This window comes from Passer domesticus, chromosome 1 (genome assembly GCF_036417665.1).
Source record: "Passer domesticus isolate bPasDom1 chromosome 1, bPasDom1.hap1, whole genome shotgun sequence".
Classification (NCBI taxonomy): Eukaryota; Metazoa; Chordata; class Aves; order Passeriformes; family Passeridae; genus Passer; species Passer domesticus.
In genome coordinates, this window is record NC_087474.1 from 121,292,056 (window position 1) to 121,308,527 (window position 16,472).

At 38.5% G+C, this 16,472-nt stretch overlaps 1 protein-coding gene across 3 annotated transcripts in view; it reads right to left on the reverse strand.

Annotated features, from left to right (window-relative positions):
- Positions 1–8,257: 8,257 nt before the first annotated feature.
- Positions 8,258–16,472, reverse strand: part of ST18 (ST18 C2H2C-type zinc finger transcription factor) — a 168,188-nt gene continuing 159,973 nt past the window's right edge. For all 3 annotated transcript variants that reach the window (XM_064386178.1, XM_064386179.1, XM_064386185.1), the window contains 4 exons: positions 15,678–15,766; positions 13,922–14,025; positions 11,602–11,745; positions 8,258–10,794 (listed from right to left, as the gene is read on the reverse strand). In XM_064386178.1, coding sequence (XP_064242248.1) covers positions 10,654–10,794; positions 11,602–11,745; positions 13,922–14,025; positions 15,678–15,766 — 478 coding nt within the window. In that variant the 3' untranslated portion in view covers positions 8,258–10,653. The remainder of the gene's footprint in view (positions 10,795–11,601; positions 11,746–13,921; positions 14,026–15,677; positions 15,767–16,472) is intronic.

Here is a 16,472-nt window from a genome sequence, read left to right on the forward strand (position 1 = left end):
GTATCTGGAAGAGTTTGTGTGCTTGGGTAGTTCTTAACCATTGTTTCTACAGAAACAAAACTAAGATTGGAGAAAGTTTCCTGGTTAGTAAGTGAATTTCCTCATTCCTCATTCAGATCTAACTAAATGTTCCTCTCTTTTGGCTGAGAAACCTATTTTATGTATATTAGCCTTGGATCTAGCAGTGTTTCTCTGTTCCAAAGTTAAAAAACCCAATCTGATTGCATGCTCTTATGTCTATGGCTCCTTTGTAATGCACACTGTAATTATCACCATGCAGAGAATTTTGCCTGTCTACTCCACAGCTGTTTGTGGGTGAAACAGCAACTCTGTGTGAGCAAGTACACAGATGTTCAGCTATTGAATCACTTCTTTGCAATCCAGACCTGACAATAATTAGGATGTCAGTGATCTCCAAACACCTGACCAGTGTTGGCTTTCTTATTTTGAGAAATAAAATTAAACTTTGGCCTGGCGGATTTTAGGGTGCTGAAGCAAAAGGTGATGGTTGTGTAGACTGGGAGAAACTGGAAATTGTGCCTTGGATCTACAAGGAGATTTTATTTTGAACGTCTCTACTTTGCCTAACCCTTTTGAGGAATATCTGTAATATAAAGAAGGCAATCAGGTTCTTTCACTGGAATGAACAAGTATACTAGACAATGGTTTGGGTTTGGTTTGTGATTTTTTACACCTATTAAACCAGCTACAAAACTGTCTGAACTCCCCAAGACTGTGTGAATAGCTGTACCACTGATTTACCCTTAGGATCTCGTTGAGAACATTCTAGAGACCACTGCAGGTCTTGCTCAAGTCTACAGCTAACAGCTAGATGAAAGGAATGTCATTAGCCCCCCATTTCACAGATGGAAGGTGAGAAAGAAGCAGCAGCAGCTTCCTCAGGGTTGTGGATTCATACACTTGTGTTACCAAATGGCAGACAAATGCCTGTGCACATCTTTTGCTCCTCCATGAATAGGAGTGAGAATTTGCACATGTTCCATTTGCATGTGGTCAGCTGTTTGAAGTGTAAATGGTGTTAAACCATTCAGATTTGCTTTTCAAACTCATTCCATTAAGACACTTCGGACTTGTAGGTTATAAGTGTTACAGCCAGGAACAGCTGCAAGGAGAGTACTTTTCCCCTTGCATTGTGAGAACAGCTGTTGAAAGAGGTGTTCTCCTAATTGAATACTGTAAACTGAAACCAGAAACAATCTAAAATGCTTCACATTACAACTTTTGCAAAATCCAGTCATCTAGATAATTCATCTGCTAGTAGCCCATATGAAAATTAAGAACTTTAGAAAGCCATTACTTTAGCTTAAATAACATTTTCCTTTTGCTGATTGGACCTCAGGACATCAGTTTCTTCACAGGTTGATTTGGCATAGCACTTCAGCTTGAGCCATTAGAGAAAAGGAATAAAAATGTCACACAAAAAATTTTCCCACATAATTCACCATCTTCCCAGCCAACTCCTGTATGTTATTTCTATGTCAAAATGAAGGAGGCATAAGCGCACAGTTTTTACCCAAACACTTTTCCTATTCTGTCTTCTGGACAGAAAAATAAAACAAAATCAAACCAAACTCCCAACACAACAAAGCAATATAAAACCTCCCACTAAAACACTCATTCTTTATTATCAGCTTGTGTCCATGATGTAGGGTGAATCCCTATGTAAGGACTGTGTCTAGGTTCTGAATTTTCAAAAGTTGTTTTAAAAGACCATGAAGCCAACCATAATCAACATGACCTGACCTCCTTATATTTAAACCTGAAGTTAAGAGTTGCTCTTAAGCCAAAAATTTATGTGTATATTGTAATTTCTAGGTAAATTTGAGACCTGGAATAGTGATACTTGGTTGGATCCTAGATTTCAGTGTTAGGGCTATTCTATGTTACTGAGGTACATGCCAAGGGGTGCATGAGAGTGTATTAGGAGATATGTTGAACAGACTTCATATTACTTTTCAGCTCTTCTGCATCTTTCTGGGGTATCTTAACTTACAGATTGGCTTTGATATTACATATCACTCTGAAATGGACAAGAAGTCTAAAGGATGAAAGACCTGAATCAGATTTCAAAGATGTGTATTCATACCACAGGGGAAAGAGAGAGAGTATTAAAATTTTGGAAGCTGAATGCTTGTGCCCTCAGGCCAATGCTGTACATTCAGCAGCAGGCTGTCATACCCTAATTGCTAGTACCCCTTTGTGAATCAACATCTCTGAGAAGCCAATTCTACATGAGGCTTCTTTAATATACATCTTCTCATTTGCCCCACGTATATTTCAGTTTGCCATCTGATAATTGGAATTGTGTGGGTAGCAGCCGGTACCATCTGGCTTGTTAATAAGTAGAGGATAAAAATGTCTAATGCCTTGCTCTACATAAATACAAGAATTACCCTACAAATAAACAGCTCCCTAAAACCTCAACTGATGAGAACAAAAGAAAATAGTGTGGTCTTAGCTCATTAAAAAAACACCGAGGAGAGAATGAGGGAACAGTGGGAAAGCCTCATCACTTCCCATCTGAAGTTTTAGTGTAACTAAAACATATGGGGAAAATAATGCAAAATTAAAAGTGATAATGCACTTTTCACACCAAAACATATTGGGCCACTATACAAATGATGCAATTAAAACTGCTGCCTTCAGGAGCCAAAACCTAAGCTGAATAAGTACGGTACAATTAAAGTTTTCGATTTAAAACCAGTGAAAGATTTATCATAATGAAGCTCAGAATAGAAATAATATGACTTGGGGGCATCAAAGCTAAGCTATAGAAAGCCACATGTCCTACAACATGGAGTTAGAATTGGAAGACTGACATCAGCAGATTTTAGGGCACAGAAAGGCTTACAAGTTCATTTGCACGTGAATGGCCAAGACCATGCAAAATCTTGCATGTAAACAGAGCAGTATTGTAATCACTACTTTAATTAACAGGAAGGCAGTGCAAAGCTGTCTGCATTGGGGAAATAAACTCTGATCCTGTGGGCTGGATGCGAAAGCCGTGCTGTTGTATTTGGAACCTGCTGGAACTTGTACAGCGCCTTATCTGGAGGGCTTCACGCGCATCACGACAATGTCCCCTAATCTGGCAATAAAAAGGGCATCATGAGCGGTGGCAGCCGGGCCAGCCAGCCAGGGCTGCAGTCACGCTATGCTCCCAAGATGGTGAAAGGAGATTTAAGCCTCTTGCAGGAAAAAATCCAGCAGGGATTGCCTCCAGCCTGGCCTGGGTCTGGAGCGGGGAAAAGGGAGGAAACGCAGCTGGACCGCTGCTACCTGGTTGGGGCTGGCAGTACGTGGGAAGGTGTCACCAGGCAGAGGGGAAAAGGCATGCAGACAGCACCTTGGTTCCTCCTAACCACCAGCCACCTGCACCAAACCTCAGCCTGCAAAAGCAGACATGTTGGCCACTGGAGATTTGCACCTCTGGGGTTTTCTCCAGCAAAGCTTAGCCTGTCCTGCTGATGTTGGGTAATACCTTCATTCTTACAATATAATCTCATCCCAGGGTGAACCAGAGGCCAGAGGTAGCACGTGCTTTCTGGTGATGCCACAGAAAGCTGGAGAGGGTATTTAGTGTGACAAAATGGGTAGAGACCCACATTTGGAAAACAGGCCTGTTCTGCACTGGGTGGAGCTGATGTAGTGTGGCTGCCAGGGGACTCCCGTGGTTTTCTGCCCTGTGCCCCAACCCCGTAGCTGTCACTATAAATAGAGTTTTATAGTCACTGCTTTTCTACCTTCATTCTTGCTGAAATATTTGCACTCACACATGAGACTTATGCTGTTTACATCCTCTGACACTGCACCAAGCACACAAGCACGGTTCTCTGGCCAGCCTTGCGCTAACTCTTGCTGCTACTCTGAGTTGTACGTCATGCTGATCTGGAGCTGGCCCTTGCCAAACAGAAGCTCTAACAGCTGAACCTCCCTCCTCTTCCCTCTTCTCATGAATCATAATTTTGCTCTCATAGCAATCAGCTGATTTTTTAGAAAATCTGTAGGAGCTCCATTATCGCAATAAAAATACTTCTGCTTTTATAACCTTAGCTTCTGTTGTTTTGAAATTTAGCTTCTGCATTTTGAAAATTTAGTTTGAGACTGGTCAGTAGCAGTAACTGGAAGATATCTTCAAGGAAAACCATAAAATAAAAACCAGGGCAATAAAATGAAGACTGTAATAATGTCCTACAAAGAAAATATAAAAGGCGGGGGGGAGGGAGGTTATATGCCCTTGCACATCTGCTCTGGCTCTTTCTCCCTCACTGTACACATGTGTGTACCTCATGCCCCTGTGTAAGACTGGCATTGCTTGTTCCCAATGCATTTTGGAGTGATTTTCATTTCCCAGATGTGGAAACAGAGCCATAATGGAGGGTCTTGCTCAGGATTACCTAGAAGCCTGAGTAGAGCCTCAGTCTGGGATTTCTGAGGTGCTGTTTTGTCTCCTGCCAGCTGGAAAACACAAGGCTGTCCCCTAACAGTCTTCAGCACTAGTGCTCCGTGTGCAGTACCTATGCCACATGTGTCTGTACAGAGCTCAGCTCTGCAGTCTGTGGAGATGGCACTGCAGTTCCACTGAAGGAATTCAATTTACACCCATTCTCCTGGCAAGTTTTCATGAGCTTTGAAAAACCTTCATTCCTTCCCTCAAACCTTTCTGACCATACATCAGAATTAAAGAAATCAACTCCCAATTCTAGGCACTTCCCTACCAAAGGAACTAAGCTCATCCTGCGTTTAAAGGATCAGATCAATTTAATCCAAATAATTTTGAAATCGGTATAGAACCTGGGTCCTAATTCAGACTTTTTTATTGTTTTAGAAGTAAGCAGAGGGTGCATGTAAGATGCTACATGTTACTCTAATTAGGGAATATTGTTAGCCACATAGCTTCAACCCTAGCCCCAGCCTCAAGGAGGTGTTTGGACAGACAGTATCATCAGTTAAAGAAAGAATTAGATTAATTCATTTTTTTTTTTCCTTTTTCTTTTTTGTCAAAAGGGAAAAAAAGTTAAAAAAATAAAAAAGGTCCTAACAAATAATAAACGAGAAGTTTGGTAAGGTTTAGAACCAGGCTTGGGAAAATAAAAGTGATGTTTTCTTCAATACCTGGGATGGTTATAAGTACCCACCTAGAATTTTTGATGTATTGTTTGTGCAAACAAATGTTAACAAGATATGTATATTAGATATAGATAGATTAGATATAGATATAGATATAGATATAGATATAGATATAGATATATTTATATAGATCTATATATATCTATATAGATATAGATATAGATGATATAGATATAGATATAGATATAGATATAGATATAGATAGATATAGATAGATATAGATAGATATAGAGATATAGATAGATATAGATATAGATATAGATATAGATATAGATATAGATAGATAGATAGATAGATATAGATAGATATATATAACAATGCTATGAAACAATATGAAAACTTAGCTGGTAATTTGAATTGGCCAGAGAAGAGAATTTGGAAAAGACCCTGCTTGGCAAAACCGGCTGTGCATTTAGCTTCTAAAAATTAGGTTCCTCCAAGGGATGTAAAGCTGGGCACCAAAACCTGGTGCTGGGCACCAAAAGCTGGTTGGAAAAAATCTTGTGCAGTAACAGTTTCAGGAGCAGACAGCAGCAACCTAAATAGTAATTGCTATCACATAACTGAAAAGTCCTGAGATTTACTTAGACAATGTCCCTGGGACGATTTCTTAAGAATGAAATGCAGTTGAAGCAATTTGTACCATGAAGTCAGACAGGAAATCAGACTAATCCCTGATGCAATTATGTGTAAGCTTGGCTGTCTAAGACTTACTAGAGCAAAAGAGACAGAAGAAAACCAAGCCAGAACGAGATATTGAAAGGTACTGAAAGTAGGTCACTGTCCTACATTACACAAAAGCTAAATGGAGCACTATCATCCTACAGCATCCTGGGCAAGTTGAACAAAGGACTTTGTGTGGTGCAGATCTCCTGGCAGCATCCAAGTTACACAGCTGCATGAATCATAAAAAAAGTTTAGGCATAGCAGAATTTCCAAGACAGGTAAAATGTATTGCACTGAATGAACACAGGAGAAAACCAAGGAGAGAACATGTCATAACGCTGTGAACTGCATGATAACAAATTCCCATCAAGAAATCCTGTGACTTATTAAAAATACAGTGTAAGTAAGACAGAGACAGAGTAGAAAAGCTATGACACAGGAAGATATATACACTAAGTCAGCAAGACAGAAGAGATGCTTAATTAGTAAATAGAGGTAAAATTGCAGTAGAAAACAGAATCTGTTGTCTACAGAATCTATTTTCTCTATCATAGACTCAAAACTCTTTATCGTGGTTAGTTAAGAGAGAGGATAGGCTTCCTGAGCTGTCAGGACAGCAGATGTTGAGTGTTCTTGCTTCTCTTCCTTTTCTCTTTTATATTTAAAGTTTCAACTCAAGTTAATTAAAAAATTGGAATTTGTGTATTTTTACTAAATTAACTACTTTTCCCCCTTCTATAGGCATAGTTACTGAACAATTGTTAAAAATGGAAACTTCAGAATATTAAAATGGTTTGAAATGTTGTACAAGCACAATGGGTTTTGTTGTTTTGGGATATCCCCAACCCCCCAGCTTATATTAGTTTAATAATGAATATAGCTTAGGTGTTTATTTTTTTTTTTTTATGGAAAAAAGCTATAATTTCAACACCAAAACATTATCAGAGCAAGTTATTTAAAGATGAATGTAGATAGTCATTAGATAATAATTTCATCACTTAACTGTGGATATCATATTCCTATCCAAAACCACTAGAAAAAGTGTTTTTTCTGCTCACAACCCTTGTCTCAGATTGCTAGAAACATTTGAGATTAGAACATAGTTTTCTTAGGCGTATGTAGAGCCCAACATCCTGATACCACTGCCTTTCCCAAATCTTATAAACAGCAGATAATCGTATTTATTATAGAACTTTGAAAATTACATGAGAAGAGATGTCTCTCTGACAATACAGCTTTCTAAATTTGTGATTTGAATTTAAACAGCCAGACAAAATGAAAATGTTTGCCTCAGTGTTTATCTGCTTAACATTAAGGCACATTGCTAAGACAGACCTGTTTTCTGTTTCATCTGATGTGTGACGTGATGTGTGAGAAGAGATTGTCCCATTAGTGTCTCATGATACGAAGATCCACAGCAAAAGTTTAATAGTAAATTTTAAGAACCCTTAACAATTTTATATTAATTGTTTTATTACATAAGTAACTAATTACTGGCTTAATAAAAAGAAATCTGTTCATGGTGCCCTTGGATAAGTGTCCTAGAACCAAGCAAACTCTGAACTCCACTGGAACAGAGCTTCCCAGGACAGGTCTGTCTTCATTCCAGCACTTCACTGACTCTACAGCTTCAAACCTGGCAAGATATGTGAGCATCGCAGAATCATATGATACAAATTTTTAAATTCTCTTCTAGCTAAATGCAGAACATGTAATTTTTTATGTGTCAGTCCATTTTGGTCTATCTAAATATGCCTATTCAAATAAATCATAATCAGCTGCTTCATGGAATTTAAATTTGACTTATTTTCCAAATGAAAATTATTCTGTATCTGTGGAAAGTTGGAATCTGAGACAAGAAGTGCTCCTGAAGCCATTATCATGCATCCTAAATAAAACTGTTTCCTGTTTTCGCTACAAGCAGTGAAAAAAGAAAGTCCATTAGATGGAAATATTGTCTTTCTAAAACCAGCAGATTTTTATTTCTGCAATGTCTGAGCACTGCAATTCTCAGCAGAAAATTGCATTGGAACAGTGGGCGGTTCCGAATTGCTGGAAACTTTACAATGGCTTTTATGTTTAAACATCATTTAGCAGCTGTTAAAGGTCAGCACAAATCCTGTACTTTATCAGTATAAATGAAGTCTACGACTGCCAAGAAAAGAATGCATTAAATAATGCAGTGATTATCATCTCAATTTTTTTTTCCCTTCAGACGTGAAAAGGACCTCTTAAGCGGTTCTATTTTTCTCTTCCCTATTTCAAACTGACAAAGTAAAACACTAATTAAATTATTTATATCAGAAATTTACTTATGAGGATGACACATTTTGTACACAAAGCAAGTGAAACATATGATGCATCATACAGTGCCAGGTGCAGTTTAGAAAGTGTAATATAAGTCAGCATCTAGAGGCTAAAAAACCCAACAAACTTGCTGCAATATTTCATTATCAATTTTATTTCCTACCATACACCAAATGTACAGCACAGAACACAATTTTGTTGTTTTGATGTAAGAAATATTAATTGTATGAAGAAACAGTATACAAACTACTCCAAATTAAAAAATGCATACATCATTGCTCTTTACAAAAGGTCTAATTTACAGTATAGCTCATCAATGCATTTAAACACAAAAAAAAGGAAAAACAAAAAGAAAAAAAAAAAACAGTGCACATTACAAAACACATCAAGTACGAGGGAGGCAAATAAATACAAACATACTTCACAGAACATCCTGAGCAAACAACCAAACACAGATAAATTAACCTGAAGCCATAGTAAATCATAATAATAAATACATAGGTCAGTAAGAGAATTTTTTTACTTAAATAAAATATATAACAAATTTGTTAAAATATTTAGTAAATTAAACTTTAGTCTTTGTAATGAGTGAACTCATTTTGTATGCATTTAACAAGTATAACAAATGTTTGCTTTTTGAGTTTTTAGCGAGAACAATAATAGCAAATTTTCGTTTGGTGTTCTCCTATTTATATTAGACAGCACATATGGTAGCTTTTGAAAAATCAATTTAAAAATAAACACAGCTCCTAAGAACACACATTTTCCCCTGTCTAAACTAAGATCGGAGAGTTGAATCAACCCCCCAACAAAAAGCAAGCCCCACCTAATGCAGAACAGTGACCACAGTGCATGAGAGTTGAATCACTTCTGAATAGTACTTTTGTGCAGGAACAGTAATAATATAATTGTATATGTCAAGCCTGTGAATGCCATCATATTCAATCTAAATATAAATGCGGCTAATAAAAATAAACACTTTCATTATAGCACAGAAAAATTAAACACACGCTAGATCCATGTATACATTTACACTGAGGCACATATGCACATGAGGTGTGTGTGCATACAAAAAAGGCAGTTTAGCTGGTTGTTTATACCTTTTTCTTAAAAAAAATAAATATAAAAAAAACTTCTGAAACAATGCTTAATTACTTACAATCCCTGAAATAGACATTGCCTCTGTTATAGCAACCGCTAGTTTCTGACGGATTCAGAAGTTCCACACCCAGGCTAACCGGATACCGAGGCGCACGCTCGCACCTCTGCGCAAGTGCTCGTCTGTCCACACCTCTGCCTGTCTGTCTGCTCTGTAGCACTTGGGACCCTACCAGAAGACTGGTGACAAATTCAGTATCAGCCTAGTCTTAGTGAAGAAGGATGGGAGAAACCAGTCACGGTGTTGCTACCGGTCATTCAAAGGGACAAGCGACCACCGTGGTGCCAGAGGGGTGTTGTTGCCCTCCAGACCGCTGCCTTCTCAGCTGCCATTACCTTCAAACCAGTATTAAATGCCATTTCAGGGGAGATGTGTTTGACTCATTATGTACAAAGCCTTTAGCTTGGGATGTGTTTGCGTTTTTTAAATCCAAATCCATTGCAATACTGGTCACTTGCTTAAAACCTCAACGTCTCATACTAAAAAAGTACCAGTACCTACCTAATTACCCTTCTTGTTTAGAGATAATTGTCATTTCCCTCCATGAGCTAACTCTGAACAAAAGCTGCAGTGGTAAAATAAATCTGAAGTTCTCTTGAAACATTTTAAATAATCATTCTCATAGGCTAAATCACACAGCCAAGTCAAGTGCTTTGCTGATTGCTATATTTCATTATTGCTAACATATTCTTTAACACACTGTTTTCCAGCATACTGTGCTTTTAAGAGCCCAAGTTCCCCACTAGTGGGCACCATTTATCTTCTCATTCCACGCATCTTCACATCTCATGTTACTGCAAACCCATTTCTGATACAAAGCCATTATAAAAAAGCAGGATGTGAGGAAAATAAAACTAGAACCACGGTTCAGTCATTTGTTACTTTCATAGGTTTTTTTTCTTCCTGTACAAACCCAGCAAGTTATTTAATTTACAGTATAGCTTTCAGTCTATTTAAAATCCCATTGGAAAATAAATTAATAAACACATTTGTAAAAATATGGCAGGCCGCAAAAATGCTGTTAAAAGATAAAAAAACCAACTCTTTGATTAGAAATAAATAAAAAATATAAAAAATAGTCGCACACACTTTTTACATTCACTTTACAAAAACTGAGTGCAAAAGAAGAAAAAAAAAGAAATTGTACTGAAATAAATACAATATACTAACAGAGTGCATTGCTGTTAATACAAATAGTCTGTTGTGGTTTTATTCTTTTTTTTATGTCAGCTGGGAAAAAATTAGTGCAATGTTGCAATTGTAAATGCAGCATGGCAACCTACACCCCTTAGCAGTACATGAACTCCTAACAGATCCATCTGGAGTTTACTGCTGTTAAGTAATTTCTGTTGCCCAGCAGCTTTCACATCCTACACATGGATGCCCTTCACTGCCTGTTTGATACTTTCCAGCAGAGCTTTGCATTCGGGGGAATAGTCCCGTTCCAGATTGCTGTACATGTCTGTGAGTGTATTTACATATGCTTCGAAATTCTGCTCACTGATTGGCCCCTAAATGGAGACAAAACAGATTATAATTGTAGGAGGTAAAATTAAGGCCGAAAAAACCCAAACACCCAACCCCAAAGAAGCATGCCAAAGGAGCAATATGGCAACTGGGGAAAAGTCATGAATAGGGCAGCCATCCAAATTAATAGAAGGGTTGTGGAAATTACAGGAGTTGCACATCCTGGGGAATCCATGCTCTCTCCAAGCAAGAAAAGAAGTTGGAGATATTATGGGTAATGTAACCTTTTTTTTTTTTTTTCTCTGGTGGCCTATTTTTCTCTGGGATTGTGACTGACATTCCCCCTAACATCCTTTCTTAATCTTCCAGTGGCACTCTTGACATTTCAAAAGGGGACTGGAAACATGAGTACCTCTGTGGATTTGGCCTATGTTTGAAAGTAAGATGTGAAATTCTTGAGAAGATGGAGCTTGATTGTCTCCAGAAAAATCACCTGTATGAAACAGGTTATAGTTTTGATCTGGGAGCTGTGTCAGCTGTGAGGATTCTCATGAGAGTGAAGTTTTCACTCTTTGTGCAGGGTGGGTGTTCAGACAGGGAGGTTTGAGGGAAAAAGCCTTGCATGGTGTGGTACAGGGCAGAGATACCAGGGCTGGCTCATTCCTGAAAGCAAGTGCACCTACTACCACATAGACTCCATCGTCCTGCATCTCTGCAAAGCACATCTGCCTAAAAGTGCTCTCTATAATGCAGCTCCAGTGCTCCTGCCAGTCCCTGAGCTTGCTCATCTGCTTTGAGTGCTGGCAAGACAGTCTCAAAAGAAGGTGTTAACCTGCTGGCTGTGGGCTTACCATCTGTGGCAGCTGAATGTCAGCGAGACTGGAGATAAGGGCTTGGCTTAAGCCAGCTAACTCCTTCAACAGGCTCTCGTTGTTCTGCTCTATGAGTTTGTTCTCCTCTTCTATTGTTTTCAAATTGCTCTCCATAGATGTGATCTAAAAGACACAGGCAGGCACAAACACAGACAAACCTTTGGCAGCATTGTTACTGCAGTTTGAACCCAAAATATCAGCTGGGTGATTACGAGAAAGGCCATGATGAATGTGAAACTCAGCTATGCTTTTTTTAGGAGAGACAACTTCTCCACAGAACATGCAGAGCAAAGAAGAGGTTGTATTTGCTCTGAAATTAGGGACTTTGCCGCTGGTTCATGGAGAAACCTTATGGCAGCAAGGCACTAGAGAGTGCCCCAGAGCGGGAGTAGGGAACTGAGCTTGGAGAGGAGGGTAAGTGTGGAACTGGGATGGAGTGTGGCCTCAGGGCTGGTGGAGGCAAGGAGAAAGGAGGTTGATGTTTACATTGCTGTCCTGCTCTTACAGCATCCCTGCTGCTCGACAACAATAGCAAGGGCACGGGTATTAACTGCTGTGCTACTTTCTGCCCTGCTCCTGGGTGAGCTCTGGGCTGGCTAGGATTAGCAACAGGCCTGGTGCTGGGAACAATGAGAAAAAAATAGAGTGGAAAGGAAACTGAGAGGCTGAGCACTGTATTGCAAAGATGGTCTCTGACCAACCGAATGGAAAGGAGGGTTTTGGAAAGAGCAGGAAAAAGCAGCCAAGGTAGAAAAAAAAGGTATATTTTCAAAGTGAAACCACTGGGATATACTCAGATCTGAAAGTTTAGATGTCAAAAGCAGTGCTGAAAAAACAAAACCAGCAATGGCACGGTCTGGTTCCCTCCTGCCCTGTTCCTTGTCCTTGGAGCAGACAGCTCAGCAGGGCAGAACCAAGGGCTGCCATCCCTGTGCCCTGCCACAGCTCCACAGGGCACTGACCGGTGCAGTCCTATCCACCATTGTCATACCCTCCCTTCCTTATTAGTATGCACCTACTTGTGGCCACTTTACTTCCTTTGTTTGGCACAGTCACACAGCCAAATTCCCCAGTGTGAGAAAACCATTTTGTGTGCCTGCCACCACTACAACCCCTCCCCTGGAGGGTGTTTGTATCAGTCTAGCGTGTGGGTGGGGTAGAGTAAAAGAAGGTAGGACATTTATGGCTTCTGCTGTAGTTCAGTTCAGGCTTGCCTTCCCCAGGGAGAAAGTCTGGGGAGAAGAAATCTGACTGCATAAACTGGGCAATCTCCATGCAAATAGCGCAGTGACCACCAGAGAGAGCCAAGTGTCCCGAGACAGTGAGCACAGCCCCCCTGCAGAGCAGTTTGGGCTGGATATCCCCATAACTGCTGTGGTGTGAAGCCAGATTGTTTAGATCCAGCGCAGGTGGCACAGGCTTCTACCTTGTTTAGAACATACACGCAGTGGTTATTGCAAAAACAGCATGAGTCAACACTGCTCTTTCCAATGTGGTGCAAATACAGGCCTGTATGGTTGCACTCAGTTTGGTTTAGATCAGTTTGGATTTATATTCAGTTCACAGATTTAATGGTATTTCACTTTTATTCTGAAAATTCTGAAGCTTCTGCTCATACTTTTACCCAGTCTGCCCAGATTAACTTCCAGGTGCATTTGGGAGTCTGAACGAATGAAGCTATACAGCTCACTCCATAGAACCACTATCAGCATATTAAAGCCAACTTAAACTCTCCAGTATACAAAATAATGAAAAAGAATGACCCTTTTGTATAACTCCCATCAAAATCCTCTGCTACACAAACTAGGAAAAGGTATACATTCTTTACCAGCTGTTGCTTGGAGGCAAAATTCAAAGTATTTGAATAATTGACAGTGGGTGAGCTAAACTAGGAAAATTTTCTTAGGTACACATAAGAACTCATTGAATTCAACTCTCTCAACATTAAGACTTGGAGTGGGTTTGTAAGAGGAATTATAATCTCTAAAAACTCAAGTCATAGGATTTCCATGGTTTGGTAAACAGATGTTTGGTCAACAAAAGAAAATGGATGTTTTGTTTGGTAAGTGTGTTTCATGTCTGCTTGCTAAGATAAGCTACAAACTGCCCTGAATTTGTCATTCATCAGATCTTTAAGACAAAACCTGCTGGTAATTTACAGAAAACAACAAAAAACAAGAGCTTGGAAACAGAAGTGCAGAAGAGACTAACTATTTTTAAACATTATATTTACATAGCATTTAATTTATTTATTGTGCTTAAACATAGCATAGGAAAAGGTTTTGCATTTATGGCATACCTGAGTTTGAAGTTTCATCATGTCAGCTTCAATTTTAAGATTGGATTCATTCAGTTCTTTTATTTCCTCATCCAAGTGTCTTATTTCTTCATCACTCTCAATACCTGTAAATAGTTAAAAATAACAACATCAGATTTAAGGTGTCCACATGTAAATGGATGTGTGAGTAACCAGCTGCATTACCTGGTACTTAGCCATAGGAAATAATCTTTTCAACAAATGATTGATCCTTATATTGTCTTTTACTTTGATTTTACTGTCAAAATTCTTTCCTTCCTGTTAAACATTTATATGAGCTGAAACACAGATGGGGCTATCTTGGTCCTAATTTTTTCACAATTTCTTTTTTCATTGCATCATGCAACTGCAAGCTGAAGGGTAGAGAAAGGAAAAATTGCCCAGAAAGAGGAAAGTTTATCATAAACATGACGAGATTTTTATGGTGCTTGGGTGTGGAGATTTTGTTTGTTTGTTTTGCTTTGTTTTAAAAAGAATGCAACAACAACCTTTCTTTTTCAGGAAATACACCAGGGCAATATCTTAATGACTATTATAATTGTTCACTCATCTGTACCCGTTTCTGATTTTGCAAGAATTTCTGTGGGGGCAAACTCCTCTGCAGAATAACTTCATTAAGCACAGCCTTAGTTATATCTGAGAAATAGTGAAGTTTAAATAATAGGAAAGGGTGCAATTTTCAGAAAGCCAACAAGTATTACAGGGAAAAAAACCCCAAAAACAAAACACACAAAAAAACCCCCCAAACAAACAAACAAAAAACACACACACACAAAAAAACCCAACCAAACAAACAAAAGAAAAACCCAAACCAACCCAAAAAATAAAATACCCAAAAACCCCCCTCAAAAAACCAAACACCAAAACAAACAAAAAAAAAACAAAAACAAAAACAAATAAAAAACAACCAAAAAAACCACCACCAAACCCACAAAGCTAGTCTTTTTCTTCACAACAAGTTAGATAGCAAAGTAAAAAGCTTCAGTTCTTTAATGAAAGCCTTATCCTGAAAAATACTGAGCTGTAGCAGCTGCTGGCAAAGGCATGTGCCTATTTCTGCTTAGAATCACTCTGAGCCCAACTCTGCCTGGAGATTTGTGCCACTGTTGTTACTGCTTTACAGCCTAGAACTGAGTCTACTGGGGAGCCAGCATAGGAAATCTGTAAGCAGTAATGCAGCCGTTTTCCTCAGCAGTTGGAAGCTAAAGACTACATTTCCTGAATCCTGGCCCAATGCCCAACTTGCTAAAGCACATTGTATAAGAAGGGAGACTCCTACACATTTTCCCCTGCAAGTCTTTGGTAATTATTTACTTTGTACTTAGGTTAGCTAAATTGCACAAGCACTGCATAGCTGCTAAACCATGTAGGAATGAAGTCGGAGAGATGAGTCAATTTCTGCCCACAATATTTCTCCCTTCGTGCCTTATTTATCAGATAGCTAAGTCCTCCTGATCTGTAACTAATTGTTTATTAATTAAAACAATATTGAAAGAATGCCCAAATTAAAAAAAGTAATGCTCTGGAACAAGAGCATATCCTCAACATTATCAAGATGTAAATGAGAATATTTTTTATAATCTCTCATGCAAATATTTTTTGTTAGTTGAGATTTTTTATTGCTAGAGACAAAGTAGTGAGAATTAATGCCAGAATGGCATAAAGGGGCACAAGTATAAATGGGAGTCAGGGCCCTTCTATCTAAATAAATGTCATCATTTTTTACAGATATCCTTACCGCCACTTGCTTTAAGCTTGATAGTCATTAATTCTTCCGAAATTTTGCCCTTTTTTATGGTTTGTGCATTCAGAGGACAACCAGACAGGCTGAAACAGATAGGAAAAAAAACATTAGCACCCACTTGAAAATGGCAACAATCCTTTCAGGCAATATTATCATGCACTTGGACAGACCTCTGTACCTAAGGTCACATCAGTATCTCCATTATAGCACGGCTTCAGGGAATGACATAACTCATAAAGAGTCATTTAGCTGTATATTCCAGCTAGAAAATTGGCACAGAAATCTCAATCTGTGAGTAAACAACTCTTAAACATATTTCAAAATAATCAAAATTGCAGTAGCAGCTACTGTTAAGCTATATGAAGATACATTTACAGAATTCTTTAAATTCAAACACTTATAAACTGTTTTTATCAAGGGATTGTGCTCCAAAGGAGAGGAGAGTACGGTATTTAAAATGGCAAGTTTACTATCCTAAAAAAAATTAGTTAATGGGATGATGTCCACAGTGCCCAATTACTGTATCACTTTGTTGATACATAATAATGATCAATACAATAATAACTCTGGATATACCCTATAGGCTGTAATAGCTTTTTTGAATGGTTCCATTATATAGTCAGTTTGCTTTTTAACCACTGTTCACATTAAATTACATTTTGCTATTTCAAAGCTTACAATTTCATCAGCTGGTAATTATCTGAGGCAATTTTTATAGCCCACTAAAGGCCTAAGAGGAATTGCACTGTCTTAATACTATCTTTATAAATAACAAAGAAGAAATACCTA